Source organism: Enhydra lutris, unplaced genomic scaffold (genome assembly GCF_002288905.1).
Source record: "Enhydra lutris kenyoni isolate GAN:26980312 unplaced genomic scaffold, ASM228890v2 scaffoldscaffold8, whole genome shotgun sequence".
NCBI lineage: Eukaryota > Metazoa > Chordata > Mammalia > Carnivora > Mustelidae > Enhydra > Enhydra lutris.
The window spans coordinates 22074781-22094628 of NW_019154092.1; the positions used below are offsets into that span (position 1 = coordinate 22074781).

The 19848-nt window shown below is 42.0% G+C and overlaps 1 protein-coding gene across 1 annotated transcript in view; it reads right to left on the reverse strand.

The window, feature by feature from the left end:
• LOC111142738 (carbohydrate sulfotransferase 9) overlaps window positions 1-19848 on the reverse strand; it is a 185935-nt gene that overhangs the window by 21960 nt on the left and 144127 nt on the right. Inside the window, 1 exon segment of the mRNA XM_022496030.1 lies at window positions 5434-5471. Coding sequence (XP_022351738.1) covers window positions 5434-5471 — 38 coding nt within the window.

Consider the following 19848-nt stretch of genomic DNA (forward strand, 5'->3'; position numbering starts at 1 on the left):
CATGTGCATTCTTAGCTTATCCTTTCTGTTTCTAGCTGAGATTTCTTGCTGAGGAGGGCAAAGGACAACACTTGGTTCCCATCGTGTAGGTATCAATGACACAACCATTTAGAGCAGCACCGTGTATAGGGAGTGGGCTGCCCACATTTAGCATCCCTCTGGCTATCCAGACAATAATTTGGTGACTTGAAAAATTTACATTTGACCAGCAATTGGTTGGTTATTTATGATGTGCAAGGTCTAATGGTAGACACTGAAATGAACCAAACATGACTTTGTCTCATTAGGATTAGATCATCCAGTTACAAAATCATATAGGGACAGATAATTGGAAACTAGAGTAGAACATGCAAGGATCAGTAGCAAAAGGACTGAAAAATAGTATGGGAGCATAGAAGAGGGAGAAATTATTCTCAGCCACATGATGAAGGAGAGTTTCATGGAAGAGGTCGTATTTAAGTTAGGTCTTGTAATATGAGTAAATTTTGCATGTGCAGGAAAAGGGGTTAGGATGTTCGTGGAACAGGTTTCTATAGCACACAATCGTTTTACAGAAAGGAGCAGAATGGGAAATGAATCTAGGGAGGAGCTTGCTGTCCAAAGTATTATGGGGTCACAAGGCCCTGGGTTTCATACTCAAAGGCTAGGGTTTTATCCTATAGACAATATATGAGTGGGTTCAATCTGGGCTTTTTATGACACTCACATATTGAGTTTCAAAGCTGCAGGTGTGTGAGCAGAATCATTCTCAACATTTTTGGGCCCAGAGCAAGAGCACGAATGGAGGCCCACATACTGTGTGTCTAAATATTTCGAATTTTCTAAGTAACCAATACCCAATACGTGGCCCTCATTTTCACCCAGGGTCTGCAGCTTGTCCAGAAGGGGACCGTCCTGGGCCTGGAGGCCATAGGAGACCTACTCTCCCGGGGAGCCACCCTGCCACTGACGACTTGAGTGGTCTGTGGACCTTTAGGAGGAAGTCAAGGCAGAAGCCATAGTCAGGCCAGAGACTAGATCTGCTGAAGGAGGTGGATGACTCAGTCTCTTTAGGTTCCTTGGCCAGGGTGGGGTGGGGGCAGGGATCATGCTTCACTTACCTCACAACTCACTTTTCTGACCTCAGGATTGCGAGACGTTTCTAAATATCACCCAAAACTGTATCCCCCACTCCACTTCTCTCCAAAGCAGAGAGAAGGGCAGAAGTACACCTTAAAGCTATTGAAGCCCCTCCTTCCTTGGTTTCCAAACCAAGCCCCACTCCACTGGACGAGGGGGCCTGACTCAGCTGCTCTGTCCTGATGCCCCTATTTTAGGTGCCCTCTGCTGAGTATCAAACTTCAATAAAACACCATGCTCCAAAGAAAAAAAGTCTTTGCATTTCTGCGTTTGTGATGTCTGGGGTCTTGGAAAGTATATGACCCCTTTTGGCCTGGTCTAAGGGTTGTGCTAGGTCTGAACCCAACTCCTGACCCAGAATTCTTGGGGTGGGGAAGGAGTTCAGTCTCGGGTTTGTGCAACAAAACCTCATATGGGAGTATAATGCACAAGGAGGGCTCGTCATCACTGCTAAATGTGGGGGAGGTGTTTCAGTTTGATTTTTGTTTTGCAGCAGAAGATGGATACAGAGCGTTGGTATTTTAGAAAGCAAAGAGGAGCAGCAGGGAAGGTGAATGGAAAGGCGGTGAACAGAAGCAGGAGAGTTACAGGGAGCAAAGGAGATGAGGGTCTGGAAGAAGAGGTGCAGGGTGGGGGAGGGCTGGGCAGAGGAGGAGCTGGAGGGAGGGGTGTCAGGAAGTCATCATAAATGATCAGGGGTCAAAGGGAAAGTTGGGTTCAAGGATCACTCAGAGGTCCCCAGATTTTTATAGTTGAACTGTATCCCCCAGATGGGTATATATAATTCCTAACTCCTGACACCTGTCAGTGTGACCTTATTTGGAGAGAGCGTACTTGCAGATGTCATCGAGTTAAGATGAGGTCATTAAGATGGCACCATAACCCCATATGGCTGGTGTCCTCATAAGAAGAGAAGAGATGGGGTGCCTGGGTGGCTCAGTTGGTTAAACATCCTGACTCTCAGTTTTGGCGCAGGTCATAATCTCAGGATCAGAAGTCCCACCTCCAAGTCTGCACTCTGCCGCGAATCTGCTTGAAGCTTCTCTCCCTCTGCCCCTCCCCCCCCACTCTCTCTGTCTTTTTCTCTCTCTCAGAGAAATAAAATAAATCTTAAAAAAGAGAGAGAGAGAGAGAGAGAGAGAGAAGAGACACGCAGGGAGATGCCACGTGCCGACAGAGACAGAAGCTGGAAGTCAACACCAAGGATTGCCGGCCGCCACCAAGCAGCTAGGATGAGGCAAGGAGGGGGGATCCTCTCCTACAGGTTTTGGGGGGGGAGCAGGGAGTCCTATCAACACCTGGATTTTTTGGACTTCTAGCCTCCAGAACAGAGACAAACCCATTTCCATTGTTTGAAAGCACCCAGTTGGTGGGAGTTTGTTACCACAGCCCTAGGAACGAACGCACAGCTTTCATGGCACAGCAACAGGGCTGGCTCTTTCTCAACTGGGCATTCAGGGAGGGCGAGCCTTTGTCCCCACCAGCGCCTGGGTGGGGATGTTCTCCCCAACGTGCATGTCCTCTCCACAAGAAATGAAGCCCCTCTCTGTCACCTCGCCATGTAAAAACAAAGTCCTAATTCACAATGGGTTTCAATCACCTACTATTCAAAAAGGCATACACAGAAGGTATTAATTTACTACAGGTTTCCCTTGACTACTCTGTAAGAAGGCAGTTTCCAAGTTGAAGTGAGAAGGTTTTATGCACCGTATTCCCATTCTGTATGGGCGATATTCTAATAGAGGTTTCAAAGGTATTTTTGGTAGCATTTTAGGGTATTATCTTTCATCTCCCCTGGTAAAAATTATTCAGAAAACCTAAAGGAGATTTCATCTCTAGAAGGAACATTTTTCAGAGAGGAAATGGTTGCAGCACCGAACTGCCAAAGAGACAGCTGAAAAAATGGGTCATGCTTTCATCCCATTCTGGGACATAAGCTGCCAAGCGGTTCACTGCTCATTTTTGTCCTCTTCTCGTAAACAAGCTGCGTTAACAAGTTACTTTAAAAAAGCATACTAATTTCCCCAGTGAATTACACAGGAAAGAATCCAGCGTTCCCTCCAGAGAACTCAAATAGTTGTTTGTTCTCAGAGCTCAGGTGTGGTAAAATTGCTCTCGGCTAAAAATGCAGGCTGGCTATTGGCCAAGGGACTGGAGCTTTCCATCCGCCCCAGCCCTGATTCCTCACATTGGTGTGCAATTCGTCACTTAACTTAATGGAAAAAGAAAAAGAAAAAAAGAAAAAAAAGGACTCGATTTTCAGTTTCAATTTAATTACACAATCTATAGTGCCCGATGGGAAGGATTTAGGGGCAAAGATTAATGCTCAACAGTGCTCCGTTTTACATTCTTTTCTGATAAAGAACACTGTATTGATCATCCAAAGTGAGTTTTCAAATTTGTTTTTTAAAAGCCAAATATGGGGGGCGGGGTTGGCCCAGTGATTTAAAGAAGGGGTGTGACTTCATTTCTTGGTTCTCTGCCAAAATCAATAAATTAGAGGTGTAAGGTGCCTCTTTGTATTGTACTGTCTGTGTGTTCGTGAGAGTGGAGAGCTCTTCTCTACTTGGGAGAAGAAAGAATAGAAATCCTATTGTAAAATGAGACATACCAGCTGCAGACAGTGAACAACACAACTGTCTGTTCTGAGAACGACTGAATAACAAAATATACTTAAGACCCTTCCTTGTATAATGAATGTACTGAAGACCATTCGTTATTATGTTAAAGTCCAAAGAATCTCACTCTCTTATTGGGACTGGAAACCATTATGATTTCATCTGGCAACACATCAGTGTTTCAGATTACAAGTAAATATTTGGTGTTCTATTTTGGTGTCCACATATTCTGTTAGTTTAGCCAAATGTAAAAAGAAGTAAAGTATAGGAAATGAAAATCTGCCCATAAGAGGTGGCCTTAATATATGTGTTGGTCAACTGCTTTAACTTGTTAACATAATAAAGAAAACAGGTATTCCCTATGTGACTTAAATAAATAAAAATGGTAGCAATAAACTTTACCGGTTAACTGTTGCTCAGCCTTACCAAACTACTTGAGCACATACAAATAACTGAAAATATAGTGATCAAGAAATGAAGCTCAAAAAGCAAATAAACTACTTGAAATGGCTCACTGATTTTTCCATTGCACAATGATGGCAGTTTCAAATATCAAGATGGCTGCTGCTATCAGTCAACATATCCAATTACAGGCAAAAGCAAAATGGTACCTGATCAGCATTAAATTTTGCCTCCTGAACTTGTGGTATAGTACATTAGCCTAATGAGTTAACTATTTTTAGAGCTTGATGAGTTACAGGGCATCTGGCACAGATTAGGTAAAGCTAGAACTTAATTGGGGTGGAATGACAATGAGGGCTAGACTTGGAATTTACTTGGGAGGGCATTAGAAGACTTTGGAAAATGTACCCTTGACTGGTTTAAAAGTAGACTTACCACTCTTCTCCTTGGCAAGGGTGAGTTATAATTTATGCCCGGGGAAAAATCATTAAAAAATAAAAGGACATGGAGATTTGTGTTTGCGAGTGGAGCCCAAGCATGCCGCTATTGGCTCTCCTGGAGTGTGGTGGCACAGGCAGCCTTTGGGGAATGACAGTCCTATCACCTATGGAAAGAAGAGGTGGGGTGGGGGAAGACAGGGTTTGGTGAAGTTCTCCCTTGGTTTTATGGGTGGCTGTAGTCAACTCCCTTCAAAGTGACACAGAGTGACTCCATCTACCAGCAAATAAAAATAAGTCTGTAACAAGACTGGGTAGGAAAGCAGTGAAGCAGACAGGAAGACGCTGGCTAACCATGCTGCATAGAAATCAAAGATCAGAATGGAAAGTCAACTTGTATATTTCCCCTGGGAGGGGTTCTGTTTGGAACTCTTTGGGAGGGAGTGACTTACAGCTGGCCAATTTAAAACTTGGGAAGCTCACACAGGGGAGTCACTCAGTTAAGGGAAAATTAGATACAAGTGTCTATTTGTAGCCATGAGAATATCAATGCAGAGGTCATGATATGTTCAGGGGAACCCTTGCAAATCAGAACTGGCAGGGTTTTACTTCACTGTTTCCTTCGGGGGGGTGTGTGGGGGGAAGGAAGGAGATGGGGAGACAGAGAAAGCAGATGATCATCCATGTCTGACCAATGTATTTGTTCTCAGAACCAACGGCATTGCTCATACTTAATAATAATACTTATTATTGCTAATACTTAATAATTAGCAAAACTTTTTTTTTCCATATTTACAAATGCTTAACTATTAACATCTAAAGCATAACTTTACAATTTATGAGAAGGGAAGAAATACCTGGTCGGTGACATGTTCCTGGATTTTTTCTCTAGTCACTGAAAGAGAAAGCAAAAATAAATGTGACATTAAAGTGTGAAAAATGAATAAAATGCAGTACTGATCCCGCTCTGTTCTCATGCAAATACCAAAGCAGTCAAGGGCTATCTGCGTAAACACTTATATTGCGATATGGACCTTTATGATCACTCCAAAAATTGGGAGGAAAAAAAAAAAAGCCAAATCTTAAATAAACCACATGAGGCAAAAATGTTAGAGAATGGAGGGGACATCCAGTAAGAGTGATACCCGAAGACTGCATGAAACTTTGGCAGAGAAGTGGAGAGAAAAAAGGACTGAGTAAAAACTTGAACAACAGCCAATCAAAGGTTTCCAAACCATGACAACCTGTTCAAGTATAATATGAACACTGAGCTCCTGGAACTTTGAGGACCAGAGAAGGAGCTCTAACATGGCAGGTGGCACGAGCACTACTTTTAAAATCTTTTCTTTTACTCCTGAAGATAATAAAGACGTTATTATACACTGTTGTTACAGTGCCGCAGAGATTAAAATGAAAACCAACAGTTTTATGAAAGGTATCTTGGTCAGGACAAAAAAAAATCATGGTAACGTATGAAAGGTAACAAAGATATAAAGAATAAAGATGCTAAAATGGTAAAGCTTCATGGTGAAAACAGCCTGAAAACGATCAGTGTCATGTCTTATGTAGAAGAAAAAAAAATCCTTAGTAATAATAAATAATCAACAAACCAACCAACCAAGAAAGAGGGGAAAGAAGAAATTTTGCACCACTAGAGTTATTAAATGCTTGTGAACATCTTGGTATGATACACACTTGATTAAACATGTCCTTAAAAATTTTTATTTTATTATTTTATTTTATTTTTATTTTTACTACTTTTATTTTATTCTTATTTTAAATAAGGTAACTGTGTAGTCACTTGCAATTTTAGGAAACAATACAGACCGATCCTGGGTACCCTTTACCCAGTTTTCCCTGATGGTAACATCTGGTAGATCAAAAGCTAGGATGCTGACACTGATGCAGTCAGGACCCAGAGCATTTTCATCACTGCGAGGATCCTTCCTGGTGTGCTCTTAGAGCCCCACCTATTTCCTACCACCCCCTCCCTCCTTTTAGCCCTGGGCAACCACTAATCTGTTCTCCATCCATTTCAGGAATATTGTATGAATAGAATCCTCCATTATAACCTTTGAGGTTGGTTTTCCACACTCAGCAGAGTTCCCCAGAGAGGCAGCCATGTTGGCCTGTGTATTCCTGTGCAATCTTTCCTTTTCATTGCTGCATAGTATTCCATGGTGTGGAGGGACAAGGTGTGTGTTGCCACTCACCCACTGAAGGTCATCTGGGTAGTTGCTAGCTATTATGAATAAAGCATCTATCAACATTTGCATGCAGGCTTTTTTGTGAGGCTGAGGCTTTATTTCTTTGGGATAAATGCCCAGGAGAACAATCACTGGGTTGTATGATAGTTGCAAGATTAGTTGTTCAACAAACTGCCAAACTTTTTTTTTTAAGACATGTAATGAATAATTGATATTTACTAATCAATTAATGAACCAAAAAAAGCACATTTGAGCATTTCACTAAGGATTCAAGCACTAGGCCAAGTGTTTTATGAGATACGGCAGAAGTGTAAGGAGCACAGAAATTGGAATGACAGCGTTAAGAGTGGACTATCACGCCACTGTTACAAAATGCCAGGGGCCAATCTTGGAGTCTTCAGATAATAAGAACCCATTTCCTTCCTTTCTTAATGGCATTGCTCTATGAGATACTCTTGATATGTTTTAATAATTAGATATCTTGTGTTGGATTATACACAGAATGTTTGAAGAAGAGGCAACATGATTTGTGGAAAAAGCTTGGCCTTTTGAGTTAGAGCACTAGTCTTGCCTAGAAAAAGGAGTAGAACATCCAGCATAAGGAAGAGCATGTGCAAAGTCAGGCTACAAGGGGGAGCAGGGCGGGTCCAAGGCATGGAGAGGAAGCCATCATGGCCAGAGTAGAGACATAGGGTGTGTGGTGTAATATGAGGCAGGGAAGCAAGTAACATAGACCACTTCTGGGAGATTTATGATCATTGCAAGAGCTGTGGGAAGTCAGTTATTAAGGAAATTTAGGGCAGGGTGTGGGGAGGAACATTGGAACTATGTGGTCAAATGTGCATTTTAAAAAAAGCACTCAGGGGCGCCTGGGCGGCTCAGTGGGTTAAAGCCTCTGCCTTCGGCTCAGGTCATGATCCCAGGGTCCTGGGATCGAGTCCCACATGGGGCTCTCTGCTCAGCAGGGAGCCTGCTTCCTCCTCTCTCTCTGCCTGCTTCTCTGCCTACTTGTGATCTCCATCTGTCAAATAAATAAAATCTTTAAAAAAAATAAATAAAAAGAGCACTCAATACAGTGTTGGTGGGAATGCAAGCTGGTGCAACCACTCTGGAAAACAGCATGGAGGTTCCTCAAAAAGTTGAAAATAGAGCTACTCTACGACCCAGCAATTGCACTACTGGGTATTTACCCTAAAGATACAAACGTAGTGATCCGAAGTGGCATGTGCGCCAGAATGTTTATAGCAGCAATGTCCACAATAGCTGAACTATGGAAAGAACCTAGATGTCCATCAACAGATGAATGGATAAAGAAGATGTGGTGTATATATACAATGGAATACTATGCAGCCATCAAAAGAAATGAAATCTTGCCATTTGCGACAACGTGGATAGAACTAGAGGGTATTGTGCTAAGCGAAACAAGTCAATCGGAGAAAGACAATTATCATTATGATCTCCCTGATATGAGGAAGTGGAGATGCAATGTGAGGGGGTTGGGAGTTATGAAAAGAGCAAATGAAACAAGATGGGATCGGGAAGGAGACAAACCATAAGAGACTCTTAATCTCACAAAACAAACTGAGGGTTGCTGGGGGTAGGGGGGTCTAGAGAGGGGGGTGGGTTTATGGACAATTGGGGAGGGTATGTGCTATGGTGAGTGCTGTGAGGTGTGTAAACCTGGCGATTCACAGCCCTGTACCCCTGGGGCTAATAATACATTATATGTTTATAAAAAAAATTTAAAAAATTATAAAAAAAGAAAAGAGCACTCAATGCTTGTTGCTAACTGCGAAGAGGCAGGAGAGGAGCCTGGGGTGGCAGCGGCAGTACAAAGCCTTCCTTTTGTTTCCTTAGGAACCGAGGGAACTCTGAAGTAACTCAAGAGAAAAATGAGAGCCCAAGCAATCAGATCATCGTCATCTAATAATGCAGCAGCCCACTGGACTCGAGTGAACAGAGCAGAGAACAATCTGGCATCTAATCACAGCCCTGCCATTTACTAGGTGTCTGATTTGGGGCCAGTTAACGAATGCCCAGCCTGTTTGGCCATCTATAACAAAGAGTTCACAATATCTCCTTGTCCCCAGAATTGGGAGGATTAGAAGGAAGGGAGCATGCATTTTGTGGGCAAAGGATAAGTGACGGGCATTCCAGGGAGTTGTGACAGGAAGAATAGTCTCAGAGGCGAGAAGAGGGTGTATTTGCATGAATCTCGAGAGGTTCTAGTGGTTTAGAGAATGAGAGTGTATACCAGAGCAGGTGAGAAGTAGCGGGGGTGAGAAGAGGGTAAGAGAACAGCTTTGGGGCGTCGCTGGCTTGAGGTGAGGTTGAGAAGCGTTTTTCAAGCTGTGGAAAGCCAGCAGAGGTTTTTCAGCAGGGGGGTGAGGTGACCAAAGCCGTACTTGAGAAAGATGACTTCGGTGATTGTGCGGAGGACGGGATGACGGGGAGTGGGAGACAGGAGGCAGAGAGAGCAATGAGCATGTCCAGTGCTCAAGCAGGAGGGAGGAGGTTTTCAGCCCAGGAGGGAAAACAGAGATGGAAGGACGCCTGGACTTCCTGAAGTAAGTTCTGGAGACTAAGTGGATGTGGCAAGTACAGGAGAGGGAGCGAGGCCAAGCCCTAGGTTTTCAGTGAAGGGAACGTGTAGGAGACTGGTGTCCTCAAATAGACGGGGGGGGGGGGGGGGAAGGAACAGAATGTAAAGAGAAGTTATAAAGGGAGCCCTATGGGCTTGTCCCCATAACTAAAATGAAGATATCTAGGTTATGAAAACTGACACGGCAAATATGGTAAATAGGATAATGCCCCCCCACCATGTCCATATCCTAAACTCTGGACCCTGTGAACGTGGTACCTTACATGGCAAAGGGAATTTACAGATGTGATTAAATTAAAGGTCTTGAGATGGGAAGATTATCTGGGATTATCTGGATATGAGCAATGGCATCACAAGGGCCCTTTTAAGAGAGAAGTAGGAGAATCAAAGACAGAGGAAAGGGGATGTGACAATGGAAGTGGGGGTCAGAGGGATGCCGTGGCCAAAAGAGGCCACGAGCCTGGAAGGTGGTCAGCCTCTAGACTTGGAAAAGAGAAAGAAGTGGATTCTCCCCTCAAGCCTCCTGAAGGTATGCAGTCTTGCCATACCTTTCTTCTAGTCTAGTAAAACTCATTTTGAACGTCTGACTTCCAAAACTGTAAGTGTAATACACTTGGGAGAGCCCTGGCTCCAGCTACAGGTAGGAACCCAAGACACAAACCTGGGCCATGTCTTGGGATGACAAGACAGGATGGATACAGATTTCCTTGGCAAAGGATCCAAGTGAGTCCGGGATTTGGGTCATCTGTCCAAAAGAGGAAGAGGCAGGTGACAGTTCGTGGTAGAAGTGGCAGGAAACACTTCCATGTTTCGGATGGACTTAATTACCAGGTCAGGTGCAGCTCAGACAACAAGGTGGGTGCCATGCTGGGGGATCGAGGGGTAAGGCAAGGGCTGATTCAGAAGATAACAGGGCAGGCTTCTAATTCCTGAGGTCATTCAGTCGCTAGAGGATCCCAGGGACTCAGAAGCCAGATAGACCACTTCTGTGAGTTACAGTTATTTAAACATAAGAAAAATCATCTCCTCCCTTTAGCTATTAAAACTCTAATGACTTAAAATATAAAATTATATAATTATTTTGTAGCCCTAGTGGTTATGACTGCGGTTAATGATAATTTTTCTTTTCTCCTGCTTATGGGTAGTCTTAGGCTGGTGGAGATGTACATGTTCTCTGGTCGATGCAGGAAAAAGGGAGGAAATCCCACTCCAGGAAAACCTAAGTCATTCCCAAGTTTATTCAAATCATATCTGAAAAAGAGCAATGGAATTTAGGGCATAAATTGTAACTGCATAAGCCTTTGCTAATAAAAGATTAAGAAGTATGCGTTTTAGCATCTTTTAATTATTTTTTCTAGCATCTTGAATATACAATGTTTGAAATCTCTGGTTGGATCAACATTATTTTGCTCAGAGGTTTGTGGACTTTGCATACTGATTCTTTCCTGTTTCCAAGTACATTTGCTTTTAGGCTATTTTTATTCACTTTAAAGGAATTTTAATAACTTTCTGTTGACAGCATGGACAGCTGGTCTTGAGAATTAAAGAAAATTCACTTGCTGACTGAGGAAGGAAGTGACATCAATGAGCTTCTAAAGTCAGCCCAGAGGGGGAAATTGGTTTGTGAGAGAGTGGCCTTTCATTGCCCTGTATTTATCGAGCAATGCCTTGAGATGCAAATTGCTGTATCAATCAAACCCTTGGTGCCTACCTCCAACCAACTTCGTGCAAACTGAAGGAACAATGCCCTGAAACACTGAGAGAAAAAAGGATGAGGGGTGCAGGAACCTAGGGGTAAGTGAATTATGGGAGCTCATGATCCCCTCTCTGGGCTGATACTTCCTTCTCTGTCAAGCCTCAGTTTCTTTGTCTAGAAAATGAGTTTGATGCAATCTGTTGGTTGAAGTCAGTCTGTTTCTGTGACAGATGGCTACCAAGACCACGTCCCCATATATATAGTGTAGAAATGTTATCTCTCCACTTGGTCCCGAAGAGTGCTATCAATTGCTTTATATCCCCCGCTGAGAGCTATCTGGAAAGAGCGATTGTTAGGTAGTCATATGTAGCTACTAACTTGATCTCTTGACACTTTAAAGATCGGCATTCATTGTTTATAACTCTACTGCAGAAAAAGTCAGGCACCCAATTGGGACTTTAAATAACAATGACAATAGTAATAACAATTTAATTGTCACAATAATGAATGGCTTCATTCTTCACCACCATCAGAGAACTTCCCTCTGGAGCTACAGCAATCCATTTTTCAAAGATAAGTTTGGTGCAAGTGGATTGCACACACGTGCGTGCGTGCGTGCGTGTCACGTGACACGCTTGTGTGTGTACACACATGCCAGTGTGAGGCAGGGAGGAAAGTACCTAGATACATTTTATGGTACGAGCTGAAAAATTAGATTGCTATTATTAGCTTACTTTAGTTAAGTTGGTTACAGTGGTTACACTGGTTACAGTGATGATTCAATAATAAATAATTTGAATTTGAGTTAATGGTATATTATCAAAGTGAATTTAATTCAGCCTAAGAGATAGATGCATTAATATTGGTTTCTTTTCTTTGTCTCAAAATATATTTGGGGTATTCAATTAAAAGTTCACATTTTGTGAATTCAATATGTAATCTGAACCACTCAAAAAAATACTGGTTAAGTAAAGAATGGATGAGCTCTCAATAGCCACTGTCCTCAGGCCAAAGGATTTCAGACTATCCTCAAGCCTAGAGATACTTTGAGTCTAGCAAAATTCATTCATTTGATCCTACAGCAATATTTTAATGAGCATCTATTCTGGACAATATGCTTGGTGTGCTGGAGGCACAGAATAAAGTGGAAGAAACAGGATGGGCACACAAAAAGGCAACCATGTGAAATCACAGCTGTAACGGATTATTAGTAAATTGTATACGTATGCAGATCAAAAGGTATTTAAATCTTGATATAGTAGAAATGGTGACAGATTTACTTTCAGACTTTTCTGGTCTTGGCTTTGCCGCTATCAAGCTCTGCGGTACTTAGTAAACAACTTTACTCCTTCAGTCTTTGTCTTTGGTACATAATGATAGTGCTTCAGGGACAAAGGGTTTCTAAGATTGTTTCTAAGTACTTAAGCTCTTTGGCTCTAAAAAGAATGAGGGAGCTTGAAAATTTCCATAGAATTGTCACCGCCCCCCAAAAAGAGGTGATGTTTGGTGGGGGCACCTAGGGATGCCTCATGGAGGAGATAGCATTGGATCTGTAGGACATTAGCAGAAGATGATTGGAAGAGAGTCATTTTACCCAGAAGGAAAAGCATGAACAAAAGCACAGAATCAGGAAGTGCACAGGGCAGGTATGGGAAGTCGTAAACAGTGGCGCTTGACTTCAGTGGAGTCTGTATCTTAGTGAGGAATAAGAGGCAAGGCAAAACCTGTAGGCTAAACCAATGTTACGGAGGGGTCTAAATACTTAGGGGGAGATTTTGACATTTGTTTGGTAAGGGAGCTCTGGAAGGTTTTTGAGCCAGAAATTGATCAAAACTGTTTAAAGATAAATCTAACAATGTTATGGCTTGAGGAGAGGGGCCGCTGGTAAGAATGAAGGTGAATGTGACACACTGGGTGAGCAAAGCAGGTAACAATTCAGATGGGGGCTGAGGTGGTGGGACAATGGAAAGAAAGGAATTAAAGATGGTCAATATCTTTTGTGTTCTTGCTTGGTGTGTGTTTCTTTATTTTCAATTTTTTATTCAAGTATAATTAACAAATCCTATTATTAGTTTCAGATCTATAATTATAATGATTCAACAATTCTATACATGACTCAGTGCTCAGAGGTGACCAAGAGCTTAAGCTTAAGTGACTTGGGAGAAGATGTGCTTTATGCAAATGTGGAAACAAGGAAGTAGAGCCCGTTTAAAGCAGGTAATTTGGCAAGTAATGGTGGAAATGGGATCATCAGCTCCATTCAGCACTGGTTAAGTTTAAAATACCAGTAAGGCATCCTAGAGAAGGCATAGAGTGAGCTCAAGGAAGAGGTCAGTATCAGGCAACCTTCTGCAGAGAGATGACGAAGACTTGTTTCACAAGTAGAGAGACGGAAATAAATGTCAAATTACAATTTGGGGCAACAGTTGTATTTTATTTATATTTGAGTGGTTTGATGCCTCCTCAGGTAACAGAATTCAAAAGTTTACATCGTCTGCAGTGAGTATGAAGAGATGCTGTCTCTCTGCTAAACTAAGCCAAGCTAACATAAGGATTTACTGTCAGGCACTAGCAAGTTAGAAGTCTAGTTTCAGAGCATATCTTCTCACTGGTCCTGGATCCGAGTCAAAGGTTATGAATTCTGATACCAGTCTGATGTGTGTTTTCTCTTTCACACCAAATAATTAGTTCTTCATGAATGCTATTTGGGTATCCCACATATTTAACTCAGTTTGACACTATTTGACACTGGAAAGAGTGTCAGGTCCCATAGATTGAGGGCTCAGTCCTATAGGACTAACTCCCTCCCCTCATCTCCCACTTTAGATACCAGGTGCTAGTCCTCGGGGCTTTTGACTGACTAGGTATAGATGGAAAATGTCAACAACCCCCTTCTTCCTGGGTTTAATTTGCTGGAGAGGCTCACAGAACTAAGAAATATTGTACTTACTGGATTACTGGCTTATTAAAAAAGGATACAACTCAGGAACAGCCCGATGGAAAATGCATGGGGCAAGGTATGTGGGAAGGGGGCAGAGCTTCCAGGCTCTCTGGGCAAGCCACTCTCCTTGGATCTGCACTGTTCTCCAACCCAGAATGTCACTGAACTCTGTGCTTTAATTAATTACTTGATGCTTTTATGGTGGCTGCTCTGCATAGCCAGGATTGATTAAACCACTGACCACTGGTGATCACACTTTAAAGAAGAATTCAAACAGGATTTTAAGTCAAACAAGTTTTCTTTTTTGTTGTTTTTGTTTTTTAAAGAGCGACACTTTTGTTTTTTAAAGAGTTCAGTGGGAACACTGAACTGAGCTGGTTAATTCCTAGCTAACTTGTAGATTGCTAGAAACTTCCGACAACATATATAGATGTTTTTTCAAATACCTCTTTTCCATACATCAACACCTACTCACTTAAGGCTAGAACCAGCTGAAAGGACTGTTAATGGGCTGTAATTGTTAGTCAATCTCCCAGCTTTTTATGCAGGAGGTAAACATACCTCCAGAGTTTGTTTGGATAGCTTAGATCACCATTCCTATGGAGAGAAAAGGAGAAGGCGAGGGTTTTTTCAGGGGTCCCTCTCTATGACCCAGGGTCATGCTGTGGCATGCAGTGGGTCTGTGGTTCAGGCAACAAAGACTGGGTGTAAATGGGCAACTTTTAGGTGGCTCCATATGGTACCATTTTCCCAGTATCAAACTACAAGATCTACCAACCAGAGAGGACAGATGCTTGATTTTTTTTTTTTAAGATTTTTATTTATTTATTTGACAGAGATCACAAGCAGGCAGAGAGGCAGGCAGAGAGAGAGGAAGGGAAGCAGGCTCCCTGCCGAGCAGAGAGCCGGACGCGGGACTCGATCCCAGGACCCCGGGATCATGACCCGAGCTGAAGGCAGCAGCTTAACCCACTGAGCCACCCAGGCGCCCCAGATGCTTGATTTTTATACTTTTATTTCATTTCCTTTACTTTTAGTATATTTTTTCACAATTTGGGGAATGTTGCCATTGTTAGTTTGTTTTACATTTCAGAGTTCCCAAGTATCTTTTAATCATGTCTCCTAGCCCAGGGGTGGGGGTATAGAGTAGGGGTTGGGGATGGGGGAGATGGTAAGGGAGCATAGGGAAGTGTCATAAGTCAATTCTGGGTAGGAACTCTTTTTCTGATACCCAAGAAATGGTAGAAATCACAAGGCTCAACATGTTGAGCTATGTTCACAATGGTTGTACCCTAGTGACTTCTTTCATCAAAGACGTACTTATTTTACATCATTAAAATTAATTAGAGGGAAATTATTTAATATTCATTTAAATCCAAATTGACCCCTAGCTTCTTGCTTTTTGTAATAAAAGATTTTGGGGTTTTAGAGCTCACCATTTTTTTTTTTTAACTTAACAGGAAAACATGTTGATTATTCTGTTTTTCAATGGTAACAGAATAATTTTCTTTTGTTATTTTCCTTCCTTTCGGAAAATTTATATCTCTGGTTAAGTTTGGCTGGTACTGTGACAGTAATAATTTGAACAAAGCACTTACACTCATAAATCCTTAAACCATTTCATAGATGAATTTTTATGTGATTTTTTAAATTTGAAAATCTCTCCTTTTTTCCCCCTTGAAAGAACGAAGAACATAAACCTTTAAAGTTTTATGGTAAGGCAAATAATAGCAATTCTGCCAGAGTGCCATAGTGAGTGCTTACATCTGTATAATTCTTCTTACATTTAAAACGCCAAATAGTATAAATAAGAACTTAAGATAAGAGGAGATAAATTCCATCATTCTCTGTTAACCAAATTAAGGTCAATAATATTTTGGTAGTTTGAATCACCAATCACAATCTTATGTAACTAGAAGATCCCTTCTTCTTGGCTTTGTTAAAATTCAGTACAGATAGAGATTTTCTTTTTTGTCTGTGAGGGAACACTTGCTATGTGAAAACTGGTTATAATAGCATGATGCTAGTTCTGAAATAACTGGATACATTCTGTTTCTTCTGTGACAACACTGACCCTGGGAGGGGTCTGTTTCAGAAAGCAGCCTGTGAATACTTGTTATTTTAAATTACTACCTAAGATTCCTTCCACACACATCAGAGCATTTCTGAAATCTAGATCCTTTGTAAGGATTAGCTATACAGCAATGATCATAGAAAGTTAATTCAACACCCTTGGTTGTAAACAAGACAGAAATTTGAAATCCATGAAAGTCTCATCATGGCCATTGTGTTGAGATGATTTTCAGAAGGTCTGGGTCAGAAGCAGAGGACAAGCGAGGATGCCATTTCAGCGCCCCTGGGGAAAGGCAAGAAGGTGAGGAGATCCTGAGGGCAGGCAAGTGGTATTGGGAAGTAGAGGAGGGACCCAAGGCTGAAATGTGCAGCAGGTAAAGGCAACTGCTAGATGGGTTAGTGAAAGGGAGAAATCAAGACAATTGGCGGGTTCCAAGTTTGGTGTCTCCTTGGATGGTGATGCCATCCATGGATCAGTTTTAGAGGGCAAGATAATGACTTTTGATCCATACATGGTGAGACACCATGTGTGACATCTAGGGATGAGAAGAAGTCTAGAATGAGAAGTCGGGCTAGGTGTGATCGGAGGAAGAAGTGCTCAGAAAGCTTAAGAGAGAGGCCGGAAAGTCATAAGAAATGAAATGAGGGAGTGATATCAAGGACATTAAGTCAGGAAGGATCCACTCCCACATTACTGGTCCTGGAGGCACAATGACAACCCCTTAGGAGGAGAATTCGTCAGCCTCTAACAAAACGTCATAACAATTTGCCCCTTGAGTCAACCTTTTGACTTCTACTTCTAGATCTGCCCTTGAAGATACACCCATGCCATATAAAAGGTATATGCACATGGTTGTTCAAGAAAGCACTAGAAGGAATAACAGAAGACAACAAACAACCCATTAGAAACAACTAAAGTACACCCACACAAGAGAGAACTATTTGTTTATAAAAGCACACTACGGAAAATCTCTCTGAGATAAGAACATGAATATATCTATATGGTTCTATTTGCAGAAGAAACGTAGAAGAAACAAACCAGAGACTACTGAAAATACTTCCTTATGGGGAAGGGTATGGGTGGGTGTGGTGGAAGAGAGTATACTTGGGAATAAGACCTTTGTGAGAGACATTTTATTAGAGTCGTGACCTTTGAACCACGTAAATACCTCACGTACCCAAAATATGCCACCCGTCTACTTCTCCACACAGTGTGCTTTCTGCTGCCTCAGGTTGTCTCCCTTCAAGAATTCGACAGACTCATTTTGTCAATATGATACTTAAAGCCCGACTCCTCTGCCCCTTCCAGGGACATCACAGACTCTGGATCTACTATTATGTCTTGTCTTCCTCCAGATGTACACTTTTACGTAAGGCTGGCAGTTACCTCCAAGCTTCTAGAAGTCTGCAGCCTGGAAAGTCATTACCGGGACTAGTCGTAAAAGCTAATGCGGGTGCTTATTACTGAGCTGTTGGGTCTATTTTGGGGAACTCAGAGAATGAAAAGATTAGCTGCCTTCAAGCTCCCCCATCTGTTCAAATGGAATAACTTCATGGAGCTCTAGGGTGCTGGACCTCATGGATTCAAGCTTGTACTTTTAAAAAGCATTAAAAAAAATAAGTGAAACAACTCTTTATGTGTCTCTTCAAATGTATACACTACTGAAACTTAAAGAATATTCTGTAATGGTAGGATGTAGTGATTAAGAACACAGACCTGGGTGTCAGACATACATGGGTTCTAAGATACATGAGCGCCAACTCTTCTGTTCACCAGCTGTGTGATCTTGGACAATTTACTTAGCATCTCTTAACCTTGTTTCTAAACTTCGTTTCTCTAAAGTGGGGATTATCAGAACAATACCTACCTCATGAGGTTTTCATAAGGGAGGAATGACATAAGGCATGTACCGTAATTAGCACAATGTCTGGCACATAGTAGATGCTCAGTAAATGCAGCCAGTATCTCTTATCACGATTATAGGAAAGACAGAGGAAATGAATGTAAGACCCAAGCATTTTTTGCCAGGATAGCCAAATCGTGGACTTACCAGAAGAAAATTTTAGGTACATTTAGAGAGAATTCATAAACTTCATTTTACACAAGAATATTGAAGCAAAACTGAGATCTTGATGTAGCTAACATAGGTCTGATAACATGTACTAGAGCTCTAAAGTTTTATAAACATTGGAGAAGAGAGAAGACAAATACTGTGTGATCTTACTTCTGTGAGGAAGTAAAAAAAAAAAAAAAAGAAACAAAAATCATAGGGCAAAAGATCAGACACGTGGTTACCAGAGAAGCAGAAGATGCCGTGGTTGGGGTGGGGGGATTGGAGAAAGGTAGTCCGTCAAAAGGTACAAACTGCCAGTTACAGATAAACATTATGATGAAACGTACAATCTGATGACTACAGCGAACACTGCTGTTTGATAGAAAAGCTGTTGACAGAGTAAATCCTAGGAGTTCTCATCATAGGAGAAACCTTTTTTTCTTCTTTCTTTTGTTTTTGTTTTATCTATTACAGTATGATGGATGCTCACCGAACCTATGGTGATAATCATTTCACAGTATCTGTAAATCCAACCATCATGCTGTACTTGAACTTACACAGGATAGGCATCAATTATTTCTTAATATAAGCAGAAAAAACTGGAAAGGAAATCTAAATCCATATCATGTCCTTTATCCCCTTGCCCACATTTAACTGGGTCACTAAGAAATCAGTGTAAAATTTTACAGGTTTACTTAGAGGCAACTCTTGTTTTGTATGTTTCAGTTAACTGCCTTCCCGAGATACTGGTTATAGGGAGTGTACATTCGTTCTCAACCATCCATCTGGTTCCTGGACTGGTGCCTAGAAAGGCCAGGCTGCCTCTGCTTTGGCCTGTTTTGGTCTGTTTGCATCTGTCCCCTACAGGGGGCTGGGAGGGTTTTGTTACCACTTCAGCAAAGGACAATCACATATTCATGGGAGTGTAGGCAGGGAAAGAATGCTTCCTCCCCCCACCCAGAAACAAATATCATTTCAAACTTCAAATTTCTTTTTCCCATTTCGTGCACATCACTTACATGTCTTTTTTTTTTTTTTTTTTTCCTTGATGCATAAGCCAGGAAAATCGAAACTAGGTCCAGGTCATGGTAATGGACAATTTAGTGTTCCCTATGGCCAAGCTTCTCAGGCCTGCACAAGGAAGAGGAAACACCTGTGCCAAATTAATGATCCAGCCCCCCACCCCCCAAGCCCTAGCTCCCAAGTCTCCAGGCCCTTCACCCTCCCAACTCCAGCAGTATTGTCTGCTTGCCACAAAAATGTACGTGCATTCCACGTTAGCAACACCATTTTCTATGTGCCTGGTGATGTGAAAAAGGGGGGAAGCCCCGTGTGGGAGAAGGAGCAGCTTGGGGTGCTGCGTTTTCAGAAAGGGACCAAAGGAAATGCACAGGGCCCAGCCTGTGTTTCACAGTATTGCACATGGATGGAGCACGAGGCGATCCCACACACAAAGGTGCAGAGCAAGAAGTAAGATGGGAGGTCTTTTTGTCTCGTGGTCAGTCAAGAAGGCAGGAGCTTTCATCTAGAAAATAAGAGGCACATCTCCTCCTTCATGTTCGGAAGCGTTATCTGCTGCTTCCCTTCATTCTTTGTTGTCCAAAGTCAACACCTTCTTGAGAAGCTTCTTTAAAACAATGTAAAACTTGGGGCACCTGGGTGGCTCAGTGGATTAAAGCCTCTGCCTTCAGCTCAGGTC